Here is an 18,090-nt window from a genome sequence, read left to right on the forward strand (position 1 = left end):
TTGTCATAACATTTGAGTTGAGTGTTGACGGTTCATCCCAGTGTTTACCCCGGCATTTATTCAGACCAAAGGATCACAATGGTTTTTTGACAGCTGGATAATTTTAACTAACTTCTTTTTTTTTTTTTTTTTTACTTTGAGACAGTACAAAGAGTATGAGACATTAGACATTTTGGCTTGACCACAGGGAGAAAATACCTTAAAGAACACATATTTTTTAGGTTTTTATCATGTTATACTGTATATTGTTGTTATAATACTAAAGTTTCAAACTCGATTTTGATAATAAGGAATAGACTCGATACTCAATACCAATCCTGATTGCATTATATCATTCTTTAGACAATACATCATAGAACTTTGTTTTATATTACCATGTGGTCTTAAATCTGTATAATCTGTCAGTCGTCCAGGTGCCATAGTGGTGCATGGGCGTATACTAGTCTATGTGGTCTTATACTTCTTCTGATGCAACTCAAGATCATTCTAAAGCTGTTCAGAAAAGGTTCATTTCTGTCCCGTGAATGTATTTTTAGTATCTGATTTTCGATACTTTTGACTACCTTACTATTCAAAAACATACTTGAACTTGTATTTTGCTTAATTCACGCTTGTTTTGATAATTAATTAATGCATGAATCCAGAGTTGTCTTTTTTGAGCACTCAAAAATGCTCTGTTCACATTTTGCCTGTTTTGTTGCGTTATAGGTAAAAATCTAGACTTCTCTTGCACAGTTTTAAGCCCATAAGCCATTACCGGTCTCATTGTAAAGTCAAATTTTGTTCACAGCAAACGCATGGGTTTGTTAGCAGAGCATTCACAGGGAATAAGAACCTCATTTGTTTACTGTTTTTTTTTTCAGAAGGAGCTCCAGTGCCTAAATGCCTCATTGGAAATAGAGGTGTAATTTATAAAGTGTATTTTCTAAATAGAGACTTTATTTTAAGTTTGCAAAATATGAAATACTTATCCCAAAGTGACCAAAAGCAGGTTTAAAAGACACAAGAATGCATTATATGTGTTCCATCATTATTTTTACTGTAACTTATTGTTTTTATGTGTTTTTTTTCTTTCACCAGAACCAGGAGTGTGTACCGTTTTTGGAGACCCTCACTACAACACTTTCGATGGCAGGACCTTTAACTTCCAGGGGACGTGCCAGTATGTGCTGACCAGAGACTGTGGGAGCGGAACGGTCACCAATAACATCAACAGCCCCGACTCCAGCTTTACGGTACCATACAGACAAATATCATCTTTTTACTGTTAAATTCAAAAACATATACAATGTTTTGGATTGGTTTATTTTCATTCAAGTGTAGTCTTACAATATGAAAAGACACTGCCAAAACATTCCACTCTGTCAGCTTTCCCATTGGTAATTGACAATCCCCCCCCAAAAAATCTAAGATAATATTTTACATATTTTACTTATTATTTATTTATTTAAATTTAATTGTATCTATTTTATTCTAAATTAATTCAGATTATAATTGAAATTAAAATTAAAACATAAATCTCTTCTAAAATACTTTTTTTTTTAAATGCAAGGTTTTGGAGCTTCTACTTATGTCTGCTGCCCGTGTCCCACCAGGAAGTAAAATTAGAAACTAAATATAACATTTGATGAATTATGTTTTCTATGTTTTAGTGAAATTTGTAGTCTTTAAGCAACTATTATTGTTTTTCTTCTAAATGACATTGAAACTACAAAAAATAATGCCTTAAACTGACTGTATTCCTGCTGTTTGTAGCACTGACTTGCTCCATGTCTGTGCTCAGGTGTTGGTGAAGAACGATGCCCGGCGTACACGTTCCTTCTCCTGGACTCAGTCTGTGGAAGTGCGCCTGGCCGGGCTGGTGCTTGGCCTCCATCAGCACCTTACCGTGAGGAGGAACGGCACCCGCATCGCCCTGCCCTATCACGGCCCCGGGGTGCACATCGACCTGGACGGATACCTGCTCAAACTCACCACCATCGCAGGTCAGGATTTAGATGGGGATTTTCAATAGAAAAGTAGTGACAATGGCACGAAATGGGTGGAGTCATATGTGCAGTATAAGTACAGTTTTGACATTGGAATTGAAATGACAATTTGTACTGTACTTCTGATTGGACAGTTGACATTTCCTGGGCATGACAACCCCCCAAAAATTTAACAAAACATTTTACACCATATTATTATATTCAGAATCAAAATATAAATCCCTTCTAATGGAGGTATGTCATCTGCCTGTCTGTGTGAAGATGTTATTGCTTTTCATGAAATGCACCACTGTATGGCATTAAACTTATTAAAAATCTTGTCTACTTATATCTGATAAATGTAATGTTTGTAATGCATTACAGTGGAATATTCCTCCAGAATTCAGTTAATGAGCTGCAGAGGCTGCATTAACACTTGGGTTTGGATAGTTAGGATTCAGATCAGAGAGAGGCCTTTTAGGTTCAAACCAACTTAATTTAGAAATGTGGTCAGGCCATGTTAATGACATTTAAAATTGCTACATACTGTACCTTTAAATATTTGAAAAACATACAATTTAATCTAGTCCAATACAAAAAGACCATTCAAGTATGATTCTTTTCTACAGTGTATGTAACCCCTTCCCTCCCTGTACAGGCCTGGAGATCACATGGGACGGGGACAGTTTTGTGGAGGTGGTTGCTGCCCCTCACCTGCGTGGGCGTCTGTGTGGCCTTTGCGGGAACTACAACGGCCAGAAGAGGGACGACACCATGGGCGGGGACAACCAGTTCAAGTTCGATGTGGACGAGTTTGCTGAGTCCTGGAGGGTAGAGGGGAACCAGGTGTGCACCCAGCAGCACCCACCCAGACGACCCACCTCCTTCCTCTGTCCCGGTAGCGTCAAGGTTAAGTTCAGGGCCCACCGAGAGTGCCAGAAGATCAAGTCCTGGGAGTTCCAGAAGTGTCATCGAGTGGTGGACTTTGCACCGTTCTACAGGTATGGACAAGTTAGCTTTTGTTTAGTTCCTAGTACAGCTGCGCAATATATCATAAAAGTATTGCAATATTGGCATAATAATTTATGTCGCAACAAAACACTCACAGATCTCCATCTGACTGAAATATACTGTCTTTACCAAAAAAAACAAAAAAAACAACAGTAACACCTGTTTCCGAACGTAAGCCTTTACATGGAAATAACTTAAATTACAGTAGTTTGAATTGGACTTGCAAACTTTGACATGATTAGCACAATTTGATTATGTTACGTTATATGGAATAAATTGGTTTCTTAACATTCTCTACTCATGCAGCATTACACATAACATGATCATGATTATACAGAGGAATAAAAATAAAATAATGTGTGTTTGTTGTGTGTGCAGGTCGTGTGTGACAGACATGTGTGAGTGCCCGGTCCATAAGAACTGTTACTGTGAGTCCTTCATCGCCTACAGTCGGGCCTGTGAGAGGGAGGGGGTCCCTGTGCTCTGGAAGCCTGACACTGCCTGTGTCGGTAAGTATAAATAATATAATCTATGAAGTAGTATTTTATTCCGATAATTTACATATGCAGTATTTTTTTTAAAGAAATGTAATTTGATAATGATTATATGTTTATTTATAATCCAGTGATTCTGTTCATGGGTTTCATCTTCCTCTTCTCTGCAGCATTTTCAGGACTTTTCCCATTAATTAAGATATAATATTTAGTTTTAAATTATTCATCTCTGTGGCAACAATACACATTTTTCATTATTCTGAAACGTGTGGATTGTAGTGTAAACTTTGCTATGGCCTGTAAAAAGGCAGAATTAGCTCTATACATAAACCTATATACAACTATTTACATTTATATTCTGGTTTTATCTCCACGCGAATAATTGAATTGTCTTTTTTACTGTCTTAAAGACATGAAAAACAAAACTAGTTCATTTTACAGTTTGCAGCGGTCCAAAGTTATTCCTCATTTACCTTATGCATTCTGAGCATCTTAATTATTCACTGCAATGAGTTTATAAGCATTTTTCACAGCTCTTAGAGATCAGAGCAGAGTTTTGACGTCATAGTAATGTTAACAACAACTAGCATGCTGATTGCAGACAGCACACAGTGGACTTACTTTGACCTCAAGAGCTGCTTAAACATTATATATCTGTACTGGGGCAGAACATATTTTGCTGAGATACATGGGAAATTCTGTCAGATAAACAATACTGAACAATGCTGTCACTATGCTGTATTTATATTCCGTAAAATTTTATTTAACACCTTAGTTTAAGTGCCCTTCTTTTATCATAGTTTATATTTAAAATTTTGATTAATTTATTCAAGTTTTGTATGGCACCATACCACCAAAGCAAGTTCCTAGTTTGTCAGTTTTGTTCACTCACAATGTCGATAACACTTTTTTCTGATTCTTATCCATTTCTGTCTCTCAGCCACCCAGTGTAAACACGGAGCTGTATATGACACATGCGGGCCGGGCTGCACCAAAACCTGCGACAACTGGAACGAGATCGGCCCGTGCCACAAGCCGTGCGTCGCGGGCTGCCACTGTCCCGCCAACCTGGTGCTGTTCCAGGGACGCTGCATCAGACCCACCTCCTGCCCCGGCCGGTGACCCCTGTGAGCCGGAGCACGCGGCTGACTCTAGTGCTACACTCATGGGGCCAAACGAGGCAGGAACCAAGCGACGACCAACTGCTATGGACAGTGGGATGTTGGGAAGCCTCTCATAGAAGCACCGTGTAACCTTTTGACTTCTGGGAGCAAAGGTCACGCTCACGGAGGCCCGACTTGCTGCCAGGTGCCAACTCAGGGGGCGATTTCGGTGAACTGCCTCTCTTTTGTATTTGTGCGCATTGGACCCTCAGGAAAAGAGTGTGCCCCACGGACTCCGGTTTGAGCCAAAATGGCGCCTCTCAGTGACTTTAGAAGAGAACCTCCTATGAACCATATCAGTGCCCATCATTTCAAACTGTAAGCTAGTAAGATTTATATGAAAGACAGACCTTATTGTTCTAATTATTATTATTATTATTATTATTATTATTATTATTAATATTAATATTAATATTATTATTTTTTGTTGTTGATCTTGTTAATTTATATTTTGTATTGTGGATAATATGTGCTAATAAGTAGGGGTGGGCGATACTTACAAAATATAGATTTTTTTTTCATTATGCTGATTATGCATTGCATTATCACGATATTCCGATGACATTATAAAAAGGTATTATGCACTTTGCAGAGGAACACCACTCCGCTGTGCGTCGTGGTGTCCTAGGACTGTGCGTTGTCCGTTAAAACTGTATAACACGCACAGAGATGACATATAAAACCTCTTCAAGCATATTTTTCATGATGTCAGTAGGAACATGATAGAAATGGTAGAATGCTTCAAACAGTCTAGTTTGCATAATACCGCCTCTTTAACAATGCATCAGGAATGTGCTAAAATATGCTTGTATCTGTCTTGGTTGAGGCTCAAGTATTGCACAAAATGTGTATATTCCATAGAATTAACCACAAAAGTGCAGAAATATCACTCTTGTTTGGGAGATCACACTAGACACTTCTGCTCATTTTATTGTTTCATATATACACAGATATTCTAACTTTGCATATCTTCACAACAACAACTGCGATATTATCCATTTTTTGTCATATCGCCCACCCCTAGTAGTAAGAAACCAGAATCCTGAATGAAATGATTTAAAGGGAAAAGCTATTTATGTCCGTGTTTGTGGTTTTGTTACTGTTGAAGAGAATGACCCAAATGTGACGTCATGGCAGGGAAATCGTACTGTATTTAGTGTCGTGCTACGTGTGCAGATCTGCTCACTCAGAAGGGGACCTGACAAGAAGAAGCATTTGTCTCACTTGACTCCAACTCATTAAGGCCAGCAATATAATAATCATTTTTTTTTTATCAAATTGTGTTCTTGTCTTTTGTTGTTGCTGTGGTAACGAAATCAGTAAATTAAGCTTGTTAAATAAAGAGTAAAACAAGAAGTACAAAGTTGTTGATGGTAAAGTAAAATAGAATTGGACATTAGATAGGATGGACGAGGGTCTATACTTTGATACTTTGCAGTGACATCAAGCTGGGGGTGTTCTGCATGTATGTCTATGTTCAGAATGTTCAGTGACACAATGCACACATGAGCAAATACAGCCAAAAAAGTTTAAGATAGTCTGAAAACTCAAGAAAAAATACAAAATGAACTTAAACAAAGCAAAGCAAAAAAGTGGGAGTGACTAAAAGAAAAAAATAAACTTGCTGGCTTGTGACTGTAATGTTATTTGAGAGGAACTTGTTTAACAGCACAAAATAAGATCACTTGTTGCTTAGTCAGTTTTTTGTGGTCAGAAATAAGTTTAGCAAGCCTCAGATAGAGCAGTGCCCACAGTTAGCATCACAGTCCCAGGAAATGTTGCAAAGTATCAATATAACTCTATGGATTTTGAAAGAAATATCTAAAATACAAATTGAATCATATCAGTATTTGTTAGGAATTAAGTCAGCAAATTTTTCATAACAATAAATACGTCTATGAATAATGGCACCATTTTCTAAAGCTATTGTAAAAAATATTATTTCACATTTTATTTACAATGACAGAGAAGACATTGAACTATGTGCCATTTTTTGTTTTTTTTTGTTTTTTTGTTTCATATGGATAGGCCGGGCAATTACAGATATTAACCATAAACCAAATCTGTAATCTGACAGATTAACAGCTCCACAATTCTGGCCCATCCTACGCCTCAATTTTAACTCTTCGGATTTTGTGAACCCAACCTACTGAAGTTTGAGCCAACACTGCCATCTAGAGGTACTTGGAGGATTAAACACTGTAATATTAGCCACAATTATTGTGGTTATATTTAAATGGCGAGCTTTTAAATACATCTAGTAAATTACTATCTAGTGTGTTGCTTTTCCTCATATGAAATAATCATAAAAAGAAAAAAGAAACATGCAAAGCTTGACAAACTTTAATTCACTTCAGCTTGTAAAAACAATCAAAGATGAAAACGCCACACTTCACACAGAATTCAAAACAATAAACCTCGTAACATTTTATGACAACACTGTAAAACATGAACCTATTTAATGATACAACCTGATAAAAAACAAACAAACTCTAGCTTATGGCCTTTTCAAAAGAAATACCTGTAGTTATTGAAAATGGTGGTCAACATTACAGACAGAAAGAACCCAACATGCAGAGTATAAGAGAGTATAACACGTGACAGGCCAGATCGTACTTATACTGGTGAAACAATGATCTTTGGTTTTGTGTCACATTCAGTTCAAGATGGAGGAGATATGTAGTAATAATAATAATAATAATAATAATAATAATATAAAATTTTCACTATCAAGGGACAATTTTAAAGGTACAAAGCCTAACTTCTGATGGAGCATCTGCCACAGGATTGTTATTGATTCGCCAACAATGTTCCCCCACATGGGATTAAACTCCACGAAGACAAGCAGGTGGTATTCCTCCACCAGAAAAGTAGCATGGTACACCTTTAAGAAAGGTTAGTAATGAGAAAGATGTCACAACTGTGTATGTGAAAAGTCAAAGAGTCTGTTGTGACCAGCTCTTTTAATAAAGTCGCCTTTACAATGTTGTCCAACTTCTACTATTTTAGTATTACTATTACTATTACTATTAATATAGTAGTATTACATTAAGTAGTACAATTACTATCTTCCATCTCTTTAACCATTTTTCAAAAAGCTCTACGTTCACCTCCATCATATCTCACCAAAGATCTGACATACTGATGTAAAAGTAAGCGCTGTGAGTGTGTCTATGACAGTGCATTAGAGCAGATTACAGAGACATTTGGTACTGTAGATTAAAATGTCATACATTCAACCGTTGGTTCACATTGACTCAAATAGCTTATTCCAGTCTGAAGAGGATTATGGCCACAGAAACGAAATATTTGAGAAAATCAACTGTAATATGAGTGTTATATGTTGATTTGTACAATGTTATATTTTTACATTTTGACTTAAAGTGCATATGACAGGTTACACTACTAATTTCATTAAAGCATAGTTAACATCACTACATTTAATGTTATTAAAATGTAATTAAATTTTTTATTTTTTTTTAAAGTAAGTTACTTCCCAGTTGGACACAAGCAACATAAAGACAGATGTACATTACAGTGGTAATGTTACCTGTTACCTGGCAACCATAATGTTAACAAGGGGGAAAAAAATACCTGAAAACCTGTCACATGCACTTTGAATTTCAATATAATTAGTAATTATATTATTACAGTATAGATATCATATTTTGTCCCATATTTCTTGCCTCAAATTTTAAATTGTTTACAAAATTGTAATTTAATGTATTTCATTACACTCTAATTATATTTCTTCATAATTCATGGCATTAAGCATAAAATTCAACTTCTTCCAGGATTGTAAATTAGTATTAACTATTAAATATTGATAAAGCAGTTGGGCTTCAGGTCCTGTCAAAACGAGTCTCAAGTCTGTATTGTGTTTAATCAATTGTAAACATCTAAAAAAGCTTCCAATAATTCTTTTTTGCTATTTCCAAAACATAAAATATATGATATGGGTAAAAAATAAACTAGCTGCTCTAAGTACTGAAAATATACAAGTGCACTAAAATATTTTGATATCTCAAACCATACGCGCAATAAAAATATACATCTAATAAAGAGTAAGAGGCCTCAGGGAGATGTTACAGACGTCCTGGGAGGGGCTGGGCGGGGGGAAGGGTGGAGGGGTGGTCCAAGAGGTCAGTCATCATCACTGTCACTACCAGACTCACTCAGCTGCAGATCATTTCCTAAAACACCAACAAGAAAAGAAATCATAGTATCCATATAACCTTTGTGTTTCCCCTCCAGTTTGGTCACTTCAGGAGGGCACTGTACGAAGGAGAGACCAAAAATCTGGTCCCCGTGAGGTAAATTTATTTACTTATTTATTTATTTGAAGAACAGTGTGCAGATACATTAAAAAGATGGCTGCACCAGATTTAGCAAAATGCTAATTTCCATCTGTAGTCCTTAAAGTGCAACTAAACAGTGTTGTTTTAAAAGTATTATCTACTGTTTCTAGTCGTTTCTTGGTAAGTTTAGTGTAAACTACGTACAATTGCAGCTTTGTGGTCAAAGTGCTTGTGCTACCTCCAGAGGCCCCTGTACTCTCAAGTACTAAATGACATAACACAAGATTGTCCTGATTAAAGCCAGGTGTTTCTGATTACAAACACCTGCTTGCAGGGGCAGAGATTTAAATGTTGATACCTGTTACTACCAGATCCCACCTCTCACTCTCCCCTTTAATCCTCCAGGTACTGCCTAGTTTAGCAGCTCCATTTGAAATGTGGTTGTCGGGAGAGTTTAGGTGTTTAGTTCCACTTGAATTAAAACCACGCTGTTCATAATTACATTAAAGTTAAGATATGTGTTAATTTAAAATGAGGTTAGGCAAGTATTAATTATGATTAAGGTTGAGATCAGTCTCCAGGAAAGTCTATGTAATGTCCCTACAAACTAAGTAAACATAATATTTATGTGTGTGCCTGTGTATTTCTTACGGAGTGTGTTGATAAGCTGGTTGTTGCCCTGCCCGTTGGCCACCAGGGGCCGTGTGGGGGAGGTGTGGCTGAGCAGTGGTGGTCTGGGAGGATTGTGTTCTCCGTCACTGCTGGAGCTGTCGTTGTCACTTCCAGAACCACTAGCTGAGTCGGAAGTGCTACTGCCACTACTGCTCATCTGCTCGATCACCTCCACCTCAGCACGCAGCTCTGCAACAGGCAAAGAGCAACCAAGAAGCATTAGAAAAGGTCAGCACATTTCATTGGTGGTTTTCAGATTCTAAAATGTCATGATGGCGTACTATCAGATGGGGACAAAAGACAGTTTTTCCTATGGGATTGTTAAGTGATGGGAGCCAACCATCAGCTCCCTCATCAAGAAAGCCCATCACAGGATGTTCCACCTGCGGCAGCTGAGGAAACGCAAGCTGCTGGTTCAGATGATGGTGCAGTTTTACACGGCCATCACTGAGTCCATCCTCACCTCCTCCATCACTGTGTGGTTCGCTGGGGCCACTGCCAGGGACAGACAGAGACTGCAGCGCATTGTGCGCTCTGCTGAGAAGGTGATTGGCTGCAGCCTTCCATCGCTACAGGACCTGTACGTCTCCAGGACTCGGGGGCGAGCAGGCCATATAGCAGCTGACACTTCTCACCCTGGACATGGACTATTCGAGCCACTTCCGTCTGGCAGGAGGCTACGGTCCATTGGGACCAGAACCTCTCGTCATAAGAACAGTTTCTTCCTCTCTGCCGTTTGTCTCATGAACACTTTATAATATTTGCACAAAACTGGACACTTTATAACACTGGTCACTTTAATAAGTCATGTTTGCACTGTTGTTCTGATGCTGCTGTTGTATATATTTTCTACTTTTAAGTATTTTTTTTTATTTTTAAGCATATCTTTTTTTTTACTTTGTGCATGCCCTTATTTGTATTTGTATTTATTCAGTGTGTTTTATGTTGCACTTGCCAACGATGGCAATAAAAGGATTCTGATTTTTGGTTTTTGTCCTTATTTATAAAACAAGAGACAATTGCCTTTCAGAAGCATGTTTAACCCCCAAATATATAAAATATGTAAATAATGAGTTATAATCTTGCATAACATAGGATTAGGCTATCAGTGTGTGTATCTCACTAACTGCCACTAGTACTATCTTAGCCTAGCCTAGTTTCTTACCTCAACCTTGTACACTTTCTGTCACACTTAACCCTTTAGCGTCGGATCCTATCGTCAGCGATAGTGCGTGGATGCGGACTTTCCAGCAGCGTAACTCCGCAACCAGTCGTGCTCTCATGTAAATTCAAACAGCGTCTCAAAGCGGAGGCACGGGGCTATTTAAATATTTTTCCGTCAGTTACGGTAATCTGCCTCTGTTGCTCCGCGAAGGTGACGAATGAGAGCGTGGGTGCTGCGGGGATTTTCCCAGTCATTTATTTGATGCGTAAAAGAAAAAATACGGATGAGAGTGTAAAATAGAAGTAGATGTGTAAAAAAATGCAGTAAATTCTGATACTTCCTTTAATATGATTTTTATGGCTAACAAAAATATAAAAGTCTAGGTGACCTATACTGGCCCATAGTGTGCACAGTCCTTAAAGGGTTAACCTTGTTAGTATTAAACAGCAATCCCATGACTGCAAGAGAGATGTATCGTTGCTAAAAAAGAGGAAATTGTAAACATGCCCATCGTTTTTAATCAGCTGATGGGTCCAAAAGTGACATCACACTTAATAATCCTATTGATAACTTAGTGCTTTGTTATGAAATATGCAAAAGGTAAATACAGAAATGTTTAACTTGATTGTTTCTATAAGTGACTAGACCCATTAACTTCTTGTATTACAACAAAAATCAGCAAAAACAACTCATTTTGACAATATTCATACCTCACCCCCATCTTTATTAAATATTATTGTCTTATGGAATGTTGTGATCTTCTGAAACCCAGCAGCAGGTTTTGCATAGTACTGCTGTAGAGCAAAAACAGTAGGAGCTCATAGAGTGAACTAATGATCTAATGTCTGACTTTTTAAATACATAAATGCATTCAAATGCACACCGTACATTGTCCTAAGTGTGACTTTGTGACCAAATTAATGAATATTGGTTGCTGCATTGTGAAGTACTCCCCCTAAAACAGGAGCTCCTCACCTCTCTTGATGTCTTCGAGCTGTGGTTCTGGGGATGGGTTGTCTTTGGACGGGGAAGGGGACATCTTGACCCCAGCCCCAGGTTTGGTGGGGGCTCTGAACTGAGAGCTGGGCTGACTGGAGCGCACCGACTGCTGCTCAATCCTGGCCTGGATCTTACTGCTGCCCTCCGCCCTGAGTTACACATAGAACATATACTATGCAGTCATCATTGGGGCATTCCACAGAGACAGTAATGTACAAAAAACATATTCAATGATAGTGGTATCTTCATTACTGTATATTGTATAAAGGATTTCATCAGTGGGCAAGAAGATAGGATTTATTTTTCTATTTTAAAAAAATGTATAAACATATAGTTTATATTATTATTATTTGTCTAATGTTGCACTATAACACCGAAACGATTTCCTAGTTTGTAAATTTTGTAACACTGATTAATGGCAATAAAACTTATTTTCAAGGTTGAATTCTGTTGACTGGATTTTTTGTTTTGTTTTTGAGAGGGAACATTTTTAGGGAGGGGCTAACTACACTGAAACTAACAAAGTAAGGATTATCCATTATTATTAACATATTCACTCTTAAAAGTTGTTCCTTCTTTAGCTTTGCAACCGACCTGGATGACTGAGTCATTACACAGACAAGAACTTCATATGCAGCATACCAGTGTAAGTTTGGACACTACATCTTTAGAATGACAGGATCAAACTTGGACCTTGGCGGAGGTCTACACACAATATAAATTTTGCAAATTTTACAATTGAATTTTACAATTTCACCTGAGATTTTTGCAAATGATGGATTTATCTATACATTTTTTTTATTTAGTATTACCTTTATAAACTCAAATAACTAAAAAGAAAAAAAAAATAACAAGAGAGTCACGGTCACCAACCAAGCTCTGAAGGTTAGGTAGTGGAATGTCTTCTAAACTAAGTTAATTGAGGAGTAAGTTTAGATTCTACAATTAATCTACCTGTGTCTTTTTACGTCCCTAATTACATTATAGATATTATACAACTTGTCAAAGATACAAAACTCAACATGCAGAAGAATTCAAAGCAAATATTATAGATGCAATCCCCATGCCTCTACCTTGTTTTCTTGACTTGGATGCTGCTGCTCAGTTTCTCCAGCACAAACTCTCCAGTGTCGTGGTTAATAATGAGGACACAGTCTTTCTGATAGGGCCGTTTGTTCCCTTTGAACACTGTCATGGGAGGAGTGGATCCCTGCAACATCACCCCAAAATGTCAACCAAGGCATTTATAGAAAACTGCATAGAATGTAAACGTATCGCTTACTGGTATGTGAGGTAGTGTTATGGTCACTTCATCTCCTTTGCCCACCTGCAGCTCCCCCTCACAGCTGGTGTCAATAGAAGCAGGTTTGAAATCATCTGGAAACAAAAATATTAGACATTCAATCAGATGTGCTGTGCTTTCTCATGAAATGTATAAATATTAATTACATTGATTAATCTTTTGATGTTAATTTCTTTTACTAAAATTAGCCCTGTTTTTTCACTAAACACATTTTATATAGGACACAGTGCAACCAGTTTAACTGTGACTTGGTATATTTCAAAATAAGGAAATCGATTCATCCACTTCCGGGCAGACAAGACAATGGATGGGAAATCAATCAATTGTTATTGAGGTCACAATATAATACCATGAACTAAATAATAATAACTGTGATAACTGTAAAAAATGTAGAAGCAAAAATAAGTCATTTCAAATCAATCTTTACTCCAAACATTTAGGCCTAAATGTAACGCAATTGTAAAATCGTGATTTCTTACAATAATAGCCACAGTTTGTAGATGCTGCACACAAATATTGGCTGAATAAATATATAAAAACATATATTATGTAGTAGTGTTGGTAATACTTGTAGTAGTGGTGTTGTGGTGTAGTATTAGTATTCGTAGCACTTGATTGTTAGGAAATTATAATGTATTTTATTACAAATAGACATACATACACACACCCATACATACATATAGTATGTATGGGTCCACAATATGATCATTTGAACAAACACAAGTACCGCAGAATTAAACAAAATTATGTATTAACCAGTAATAAAGGCCTCCGACTATTGCGAGACACAAGACTAAAAATAAACTTTATTGTTTGTTAGCATGCTTAGTTTATTATCATTAAAGGTGACACTGAGATGGCACAATAGCCTATTTATTACATCGTTATTTCATGCTATTAATCTGCACATGCAACTTCCACACATATTAAATAATAATAATAATCAGTAAGTATATATTCTTCTGTTTGAGTTTATGCACTCACTAACTCACATCTGATTGTGTGAAAGGAAGATTTGGGCCTCTTCTCAAAGCTCTCCCCGAGCTTTAAAACATGCTCCTCTTTATCCAGCAGCGGGTTCGTACTCCCATTCATGTCTACATTTACATCCACACGGATAATCGAATCATTTATACAAGTTAGTCAAAGCAACATCCAATAACTTGTATAAAGAAACTAGATAGCAGTTAGCCGCGCGCTAATCTGTAGCAAAACAACAGACGTCACTCGGGCACGCCTTTTCCGCAATGTGTCCTACTGATTAAATGTTCTGGAAAAAAGTTATATTATTACAACGGCAATTACACAAGGACATTTTTTTATAATAAAAAAAACAATATTTACTATTATCCAACATTATGGCAACATTTATTTTAATGTTGCTCAGGTAATGGTAGCTTTAGTGACTTTTTTACTCCACGGACCCGTTTTGTTACCGGACAAGATGGCGGCGTCAACACGAGTGTATCACAACTTTTCAGCTCTTAGTTTCATTTTACTGATAAACGCCGTTTATAGGTGTGTTTAATTGTTTTATTTTAATGTCACACAACTTACGCTAACTATTTAAGTTGAGCATTTAAATGGCGCAGTCAGAAAAGGAGATCATTTCACAGGAAATGTCAGACTCTCCCTTTGCTGTAGCACAAACCGTGTCTCCCTCTGGCAGAATTTTGACTGAAGAGGAGTTAAAAGCTCTCCACAACGACAAGATTTTGGTCTCAAACTTTAAACAGATGAAACTGGAGAAAGAAGCACAGAAAAATTGGGACTTATTTTACAAGAGAAATACAACAAATTTCTTTAAAGACAGGCACTGGACTACAAGAGAATTTGAAGAGCTCAAAGCATGCAGAAAAGTAAGGACTTAGAATTAAGAATTTACTTGCCATTTTCTTTGCTTTATTTATGTTGAGTTGATGTATTTGATGTTAATCTTTTATTTCTGTTCAACTATTTTTTGCTAATCTTTGCAGTTTGAGTCACAAAAATTGGTACTACTAGAAGCAGGCTGTGGTGTAGGAAACTGCATATTTCCACTGCTGGAAGAAGACCTCAATGTGTTTATCTATGCATGTGACTTCTCACCAAGGGCTGTAGAATTTGTTAAAGTGAGTATGAATATATATATATATATATATATATATATAGAGTTATGTAGGCCCCTTCCTTCCATCTGAAATTATGACATTATCAAATTGTAGAACATGGACGTAGCCTACCAGGAGCAAAACAAGTCTAAATTAGTATCAAAAATAGATGTTTAAAATAAACTGAGTGAATATTTGGTCACTTTTTACGAACAATAATTGAAAAAATAAATAAATAAAAAACTAGGATTATTCCAATATATTGGCAGTAGTTTTTTGTGATAATATGTGGTTAATGGTGCCTTAACAATAGTTTGCGTTATACGGCATTGACAATATAAGACCATTTTGTTCACTAAAAATAAATGTCAACCTTTTATTGTTATTTTGTGTCATTAAAGCAAAACCCGTTGTATAGCCCTGAGCGCTGCTGTGCCTTCCAGTGTGATCTAACTAAAGATGACCTCCGAGATCAAATCCCAGAGAACAGTGTGGATGTTATCACTCTCATCTTTGTCCTGTCAGCCATCCATCCTGACAAAATGAAGCAGGCTCTGGAGAATATCAGCAGAGTAAGTAGAAACAATATACACAAGAGAATTGTTTTTAAAATACATTTACTTGTGTTTGAATTTTAATTCCTATATTACCTAATTATACGTGCATTTTCAGGTCGTTAAGCCTGGAGGGGTGGTCTTGTTTAGAGACTATGGTCTGTATGACCATGCCATGCTTCGATTTAAAGCTGGGAACAAACTTGGAGATAACTTCTATGTCCGTCAAGATGGCACCAGGTCCTACTTCTTCTCAAAAGGTTAGCTATATACTGATCAGCTTTTAGAAATGGTTTCATATTTGTGTATTATTTTACATTTCTAATGTTAGAATGTGTATGTTTTCCTAGAATTCCTGGCAGAACTGTTTGAGAGTGCAGGCTTCCAGTTCATCACTAACGACTATGTCCTGAGAAAGACAGTCAACAAGAAGGAGGGACTCTGTGTCCCCCGTGTGTTTCTACAAAGTAAATTTACCAAAAACAGTCTGGCACTAACTTCTTGATTAAAAAAAAAAATATATATATATATATATATATATATATGGTATGCAGCAGACCATGTGTTTGTGTCAGTAGTCATCTTCTATTAAGAAGTTTGGACCAAATCTGTCAACTGCTGGAAATTAGTTTAAATACCACATATTTCCAGTTTAGAGGAAATTTCTTTAGGCAAATCCATGGCTGTGCCATGCACTCACCTGTCTCTCCTGTTATGGCTAACTTATATATGGAACAATTTGAACAGCAATTTGCAATTCAATTTGAATATTGCATAACACATTTAATATTTACCAGCTGTTTAGTTGATTGCAGAAATTAATAATTATATTACAACACTAGGGGGAACTGTTGTATTTCTAATCTGCTTTATTGGCATTAAAAGCTCAACTGCCTTTTATTTTAACTCATGTATGAAACTAAATAAACACAGATTAATTTAAAATTATTTTATGTTCTGTTTAATTTTTCCATTTGCACCAACCAAAATAATCAATGGCAAAGGAAGATGGCATATGGGTAATCTGTTTCCCATGTAAATTTATTCTAGAGTGAATCTGTTATTGTGAAGTCTGGAACTTTAATACAACACAATTTTACATTTTGAATTAGCAAAAATCTGTACATCTCTCAGGTGTGGCCTAGCAAATGGCATTGTATTATAAAGTAAAGTCATCACGCAGCTGTAATACAGGGTGTCCAGAGGTTTGATATCTGATGAACGATGTGGGCATGGAATTGGTCCATCCCTTCCAATCCAGTGGTCTGGAAATGTTTGAGGAACTCACGAACATGCCGATCCCAATAATGTGGTGAGGCACCATCTTGCTGGAAAATGATGGTTGGTTGAAGGTCCTGCAGTTGTGGTGCCACATATTCAGTCAAAAGCTTAAGGTAAACGTTTGCAGTAAATGAGCTCTTGTAGAAGAAAATTGGACCAATAATTCGATCACACATGTGATTAAAAACTTTTATAACTAGTACACTAGAGTACAACAGAACACATCTGATTAATATACCTTATCAGTTGCCTTTGTAATTCAATTTTTAAATTGTAAAGAGACTTAATGAACAACCTGTATATTTGACAGGGAGTGCAAATATATTGTTGCTCAACTGAAGGCTGTAAATTGTGTTTTGACTTGTGCTTGTGTTTGATCTAAAGTGAGACCATGGCTGCTCTTTCCTGTCCTGTGGTTTTGTTTGCACAACAGTAAGTAAAATGTAAACGGATGCAGTCCTTAGTTTGGACAGGTTTATTTGCTCTTGTTAACAATAACCATAACTATAGCATTCACATATTACTATTTTAACAGTGCTTCCTCAGTAGCACGTGCATTCATTCATTTCTCATGGTGTTGACAGGAATACAGGGCATATGCACATAAATTAATTATACCCTTAAATACTAAGGTCTAATACAGGCCAAGCAGCAGTCAATCTGCATGTATTTTCAATTACAGTTTACAGTTAATGTTGGAAGGACTCTTAGTGTGAACTAACAAGAACAGGAAATAATCTGAACAACATTGACAGTTATCAAGCCTATATATTCTATGGGATTGTTAAGTGTGACATTTTCCAACAGTTCAGTTCCATAAACAGAACTCTGGGACTGTATCTTATTAAATAATATATATATATATTTTTTAAAATTTTCATTAAAATAGTTTGTTTTAGTATTTTAATGCTTGGCCTAGAAGATAATGGTAAAATAAATGTATAATTTATGTCTGAAAATGTCTAAAGGAAAACTAGACTACACAGCAACAGCATCGTAGTACTTTTATCATTCATCTCTTTACAGTCCCACTGAGATAGAATGCATGCTCTGTTGCTTGTAACCTTGATTTTATTTCAATTTCTTGAAGTAT

The 18,090-nt window shown here is 36.6% G+C and overlaps 3 protein-coding genes across 3 annotated transcripts in view; 2 read left to right on the forward strand and 1 right to left on the reverse strand.

Annotated features, from left to right (window-relative positions):
• Positions 1-5,025, forward strand: part of bmper (BMP binding endothelial regulator) — a 41,738-nt gene extending 36,713 nt beyond the window's left edge. Inside the window, exons 12-16 of the mRNA XM_033981746.2 lie at positions 1,081-1,235; positions 1,784-1,985; positions 2,626-2,968; positions 3,357-3,487; positions 4,413-5,025. Coding sequence (XP_033837637.1) covers positions 1,081-1,235; positions 1,784-1,985; positions 2,626-2,968; positions 3,357-3,487; positions 4,413-4,594 — 1,013 coding nt within the window. The 3' untranslated portion in view covers positions 4,595-5,025. The remainder of the gene's footprint in view (positions 1-1,080; positions 1,236-1,783; positions 1,986-2,625; positions 2,969-3,356; positions 3,488-4,412) is intronic.
• A 1,987-nt stretch (positions 5,026-7,012) lies between these two features.
• Positions 7,013-14,304, reverse strand: eaf1 (ELL associated factor 1). Its single transcript, XM_033980923.2, has 6 exons — positions 14,065-14,304; positions 13,052-13,146; positions 12,843-12,979; positions 11,746-11,918; positions 9,585-9,794; positions 7,013-8,828 (listed from the first exon to the last, which is right to left on the reverse strand). Exons 1-6 carry the CDS (start codon positions 14,165-14,167, stop codon positions 8,779-8,781), a joined length of 768 nt encoding a protein of 255 aa, XP_033836814.1. The 5' UTR covers positions 14,168-14,304; the 3' UTR covers positions 7,013-8,778.
• Positions 14,305-14,509: 205 nt separating this feature from the next.
• Positions 14,510-16,221, forward strand: mettl6 (methyltransferase 6, methylcytidine). Its single transcript, XM_033980970.2, has 5 exons — positions 14,510-14,931; positions 15,049-15,183; positions 15,564-15,734; positions 15,835-15,976; positions 16,067-16,221. Exons 1-5 carry the CDS (start codon positions 14,656-14,658, stop codon positions 16,219-16,221), a joined length of 879 nt encoding a protein of 292 aa, XP_033836861.1. The 5' UTR covers positions 14,510-14,655.
• Positions 16,222-18,090: the final 1,869 nt, after the last annotated feature.

Source organism: Periophthalmus magnuspinnatus, chromosome 16, assembly GCF_009829125.3.
Source record: "Periophthalmus magnuspinnatus isolate fPerMag1 chromosome 16, fPerMag1.2.pri, whole genome shotgun sequence".
In the NCBI taxonomy this organism is placed as follows: domain Eukaryota; kingdom Metazoa; phylum Chordata; class Actinopteri; order Gobiiformes; family Gobiidae; genus Periophthalmus; species Periophthalmus magnuspinnatus.

Coding starts and splice junctions, on each gene's coding strand:
- eaf1 (XM_033980923.2), bottom strand. CDS start 14,167: ATGAATGGGAGTACGAACCCGCTGCTGGATAAAGAGGAGCATGTTTTA. Junction 12,980..13,051: donor TAACACTACCTCACATACCA/GTAAGCGATACG, acceptor GTGATGTTGCAG/GGATCCACTCCTCCCATGAC. Junction 8,829..9,584: donor CCAGCTTATCAACACACTCC/GTAAGAAATACA, acceptor TTGGTGTTTTAG/GAAATGATCTGCAGCTGAGT.
- mettl6 (XM_033980970.2), top strand. CDS start 14,656: ATGGCGCAGTCAGAAAAGGAGATCATTTCACAGGAAATGTCAGACTCT. Junction 15,735..15,834: donor CTCTGGAGAATATCAGCAGA/GTAAGTAGAAAC, acceptor GTGCATTTTCAG/GTCGTTAAGCCTGGAGGGGT. Junction 15,977..16,066: donor GTCCTACTTCTTCTCAAAAG/GTTAGCTATATA, acceptor ATGTTTTCCTAG/AATTCCTGGCAGAACTGTTT.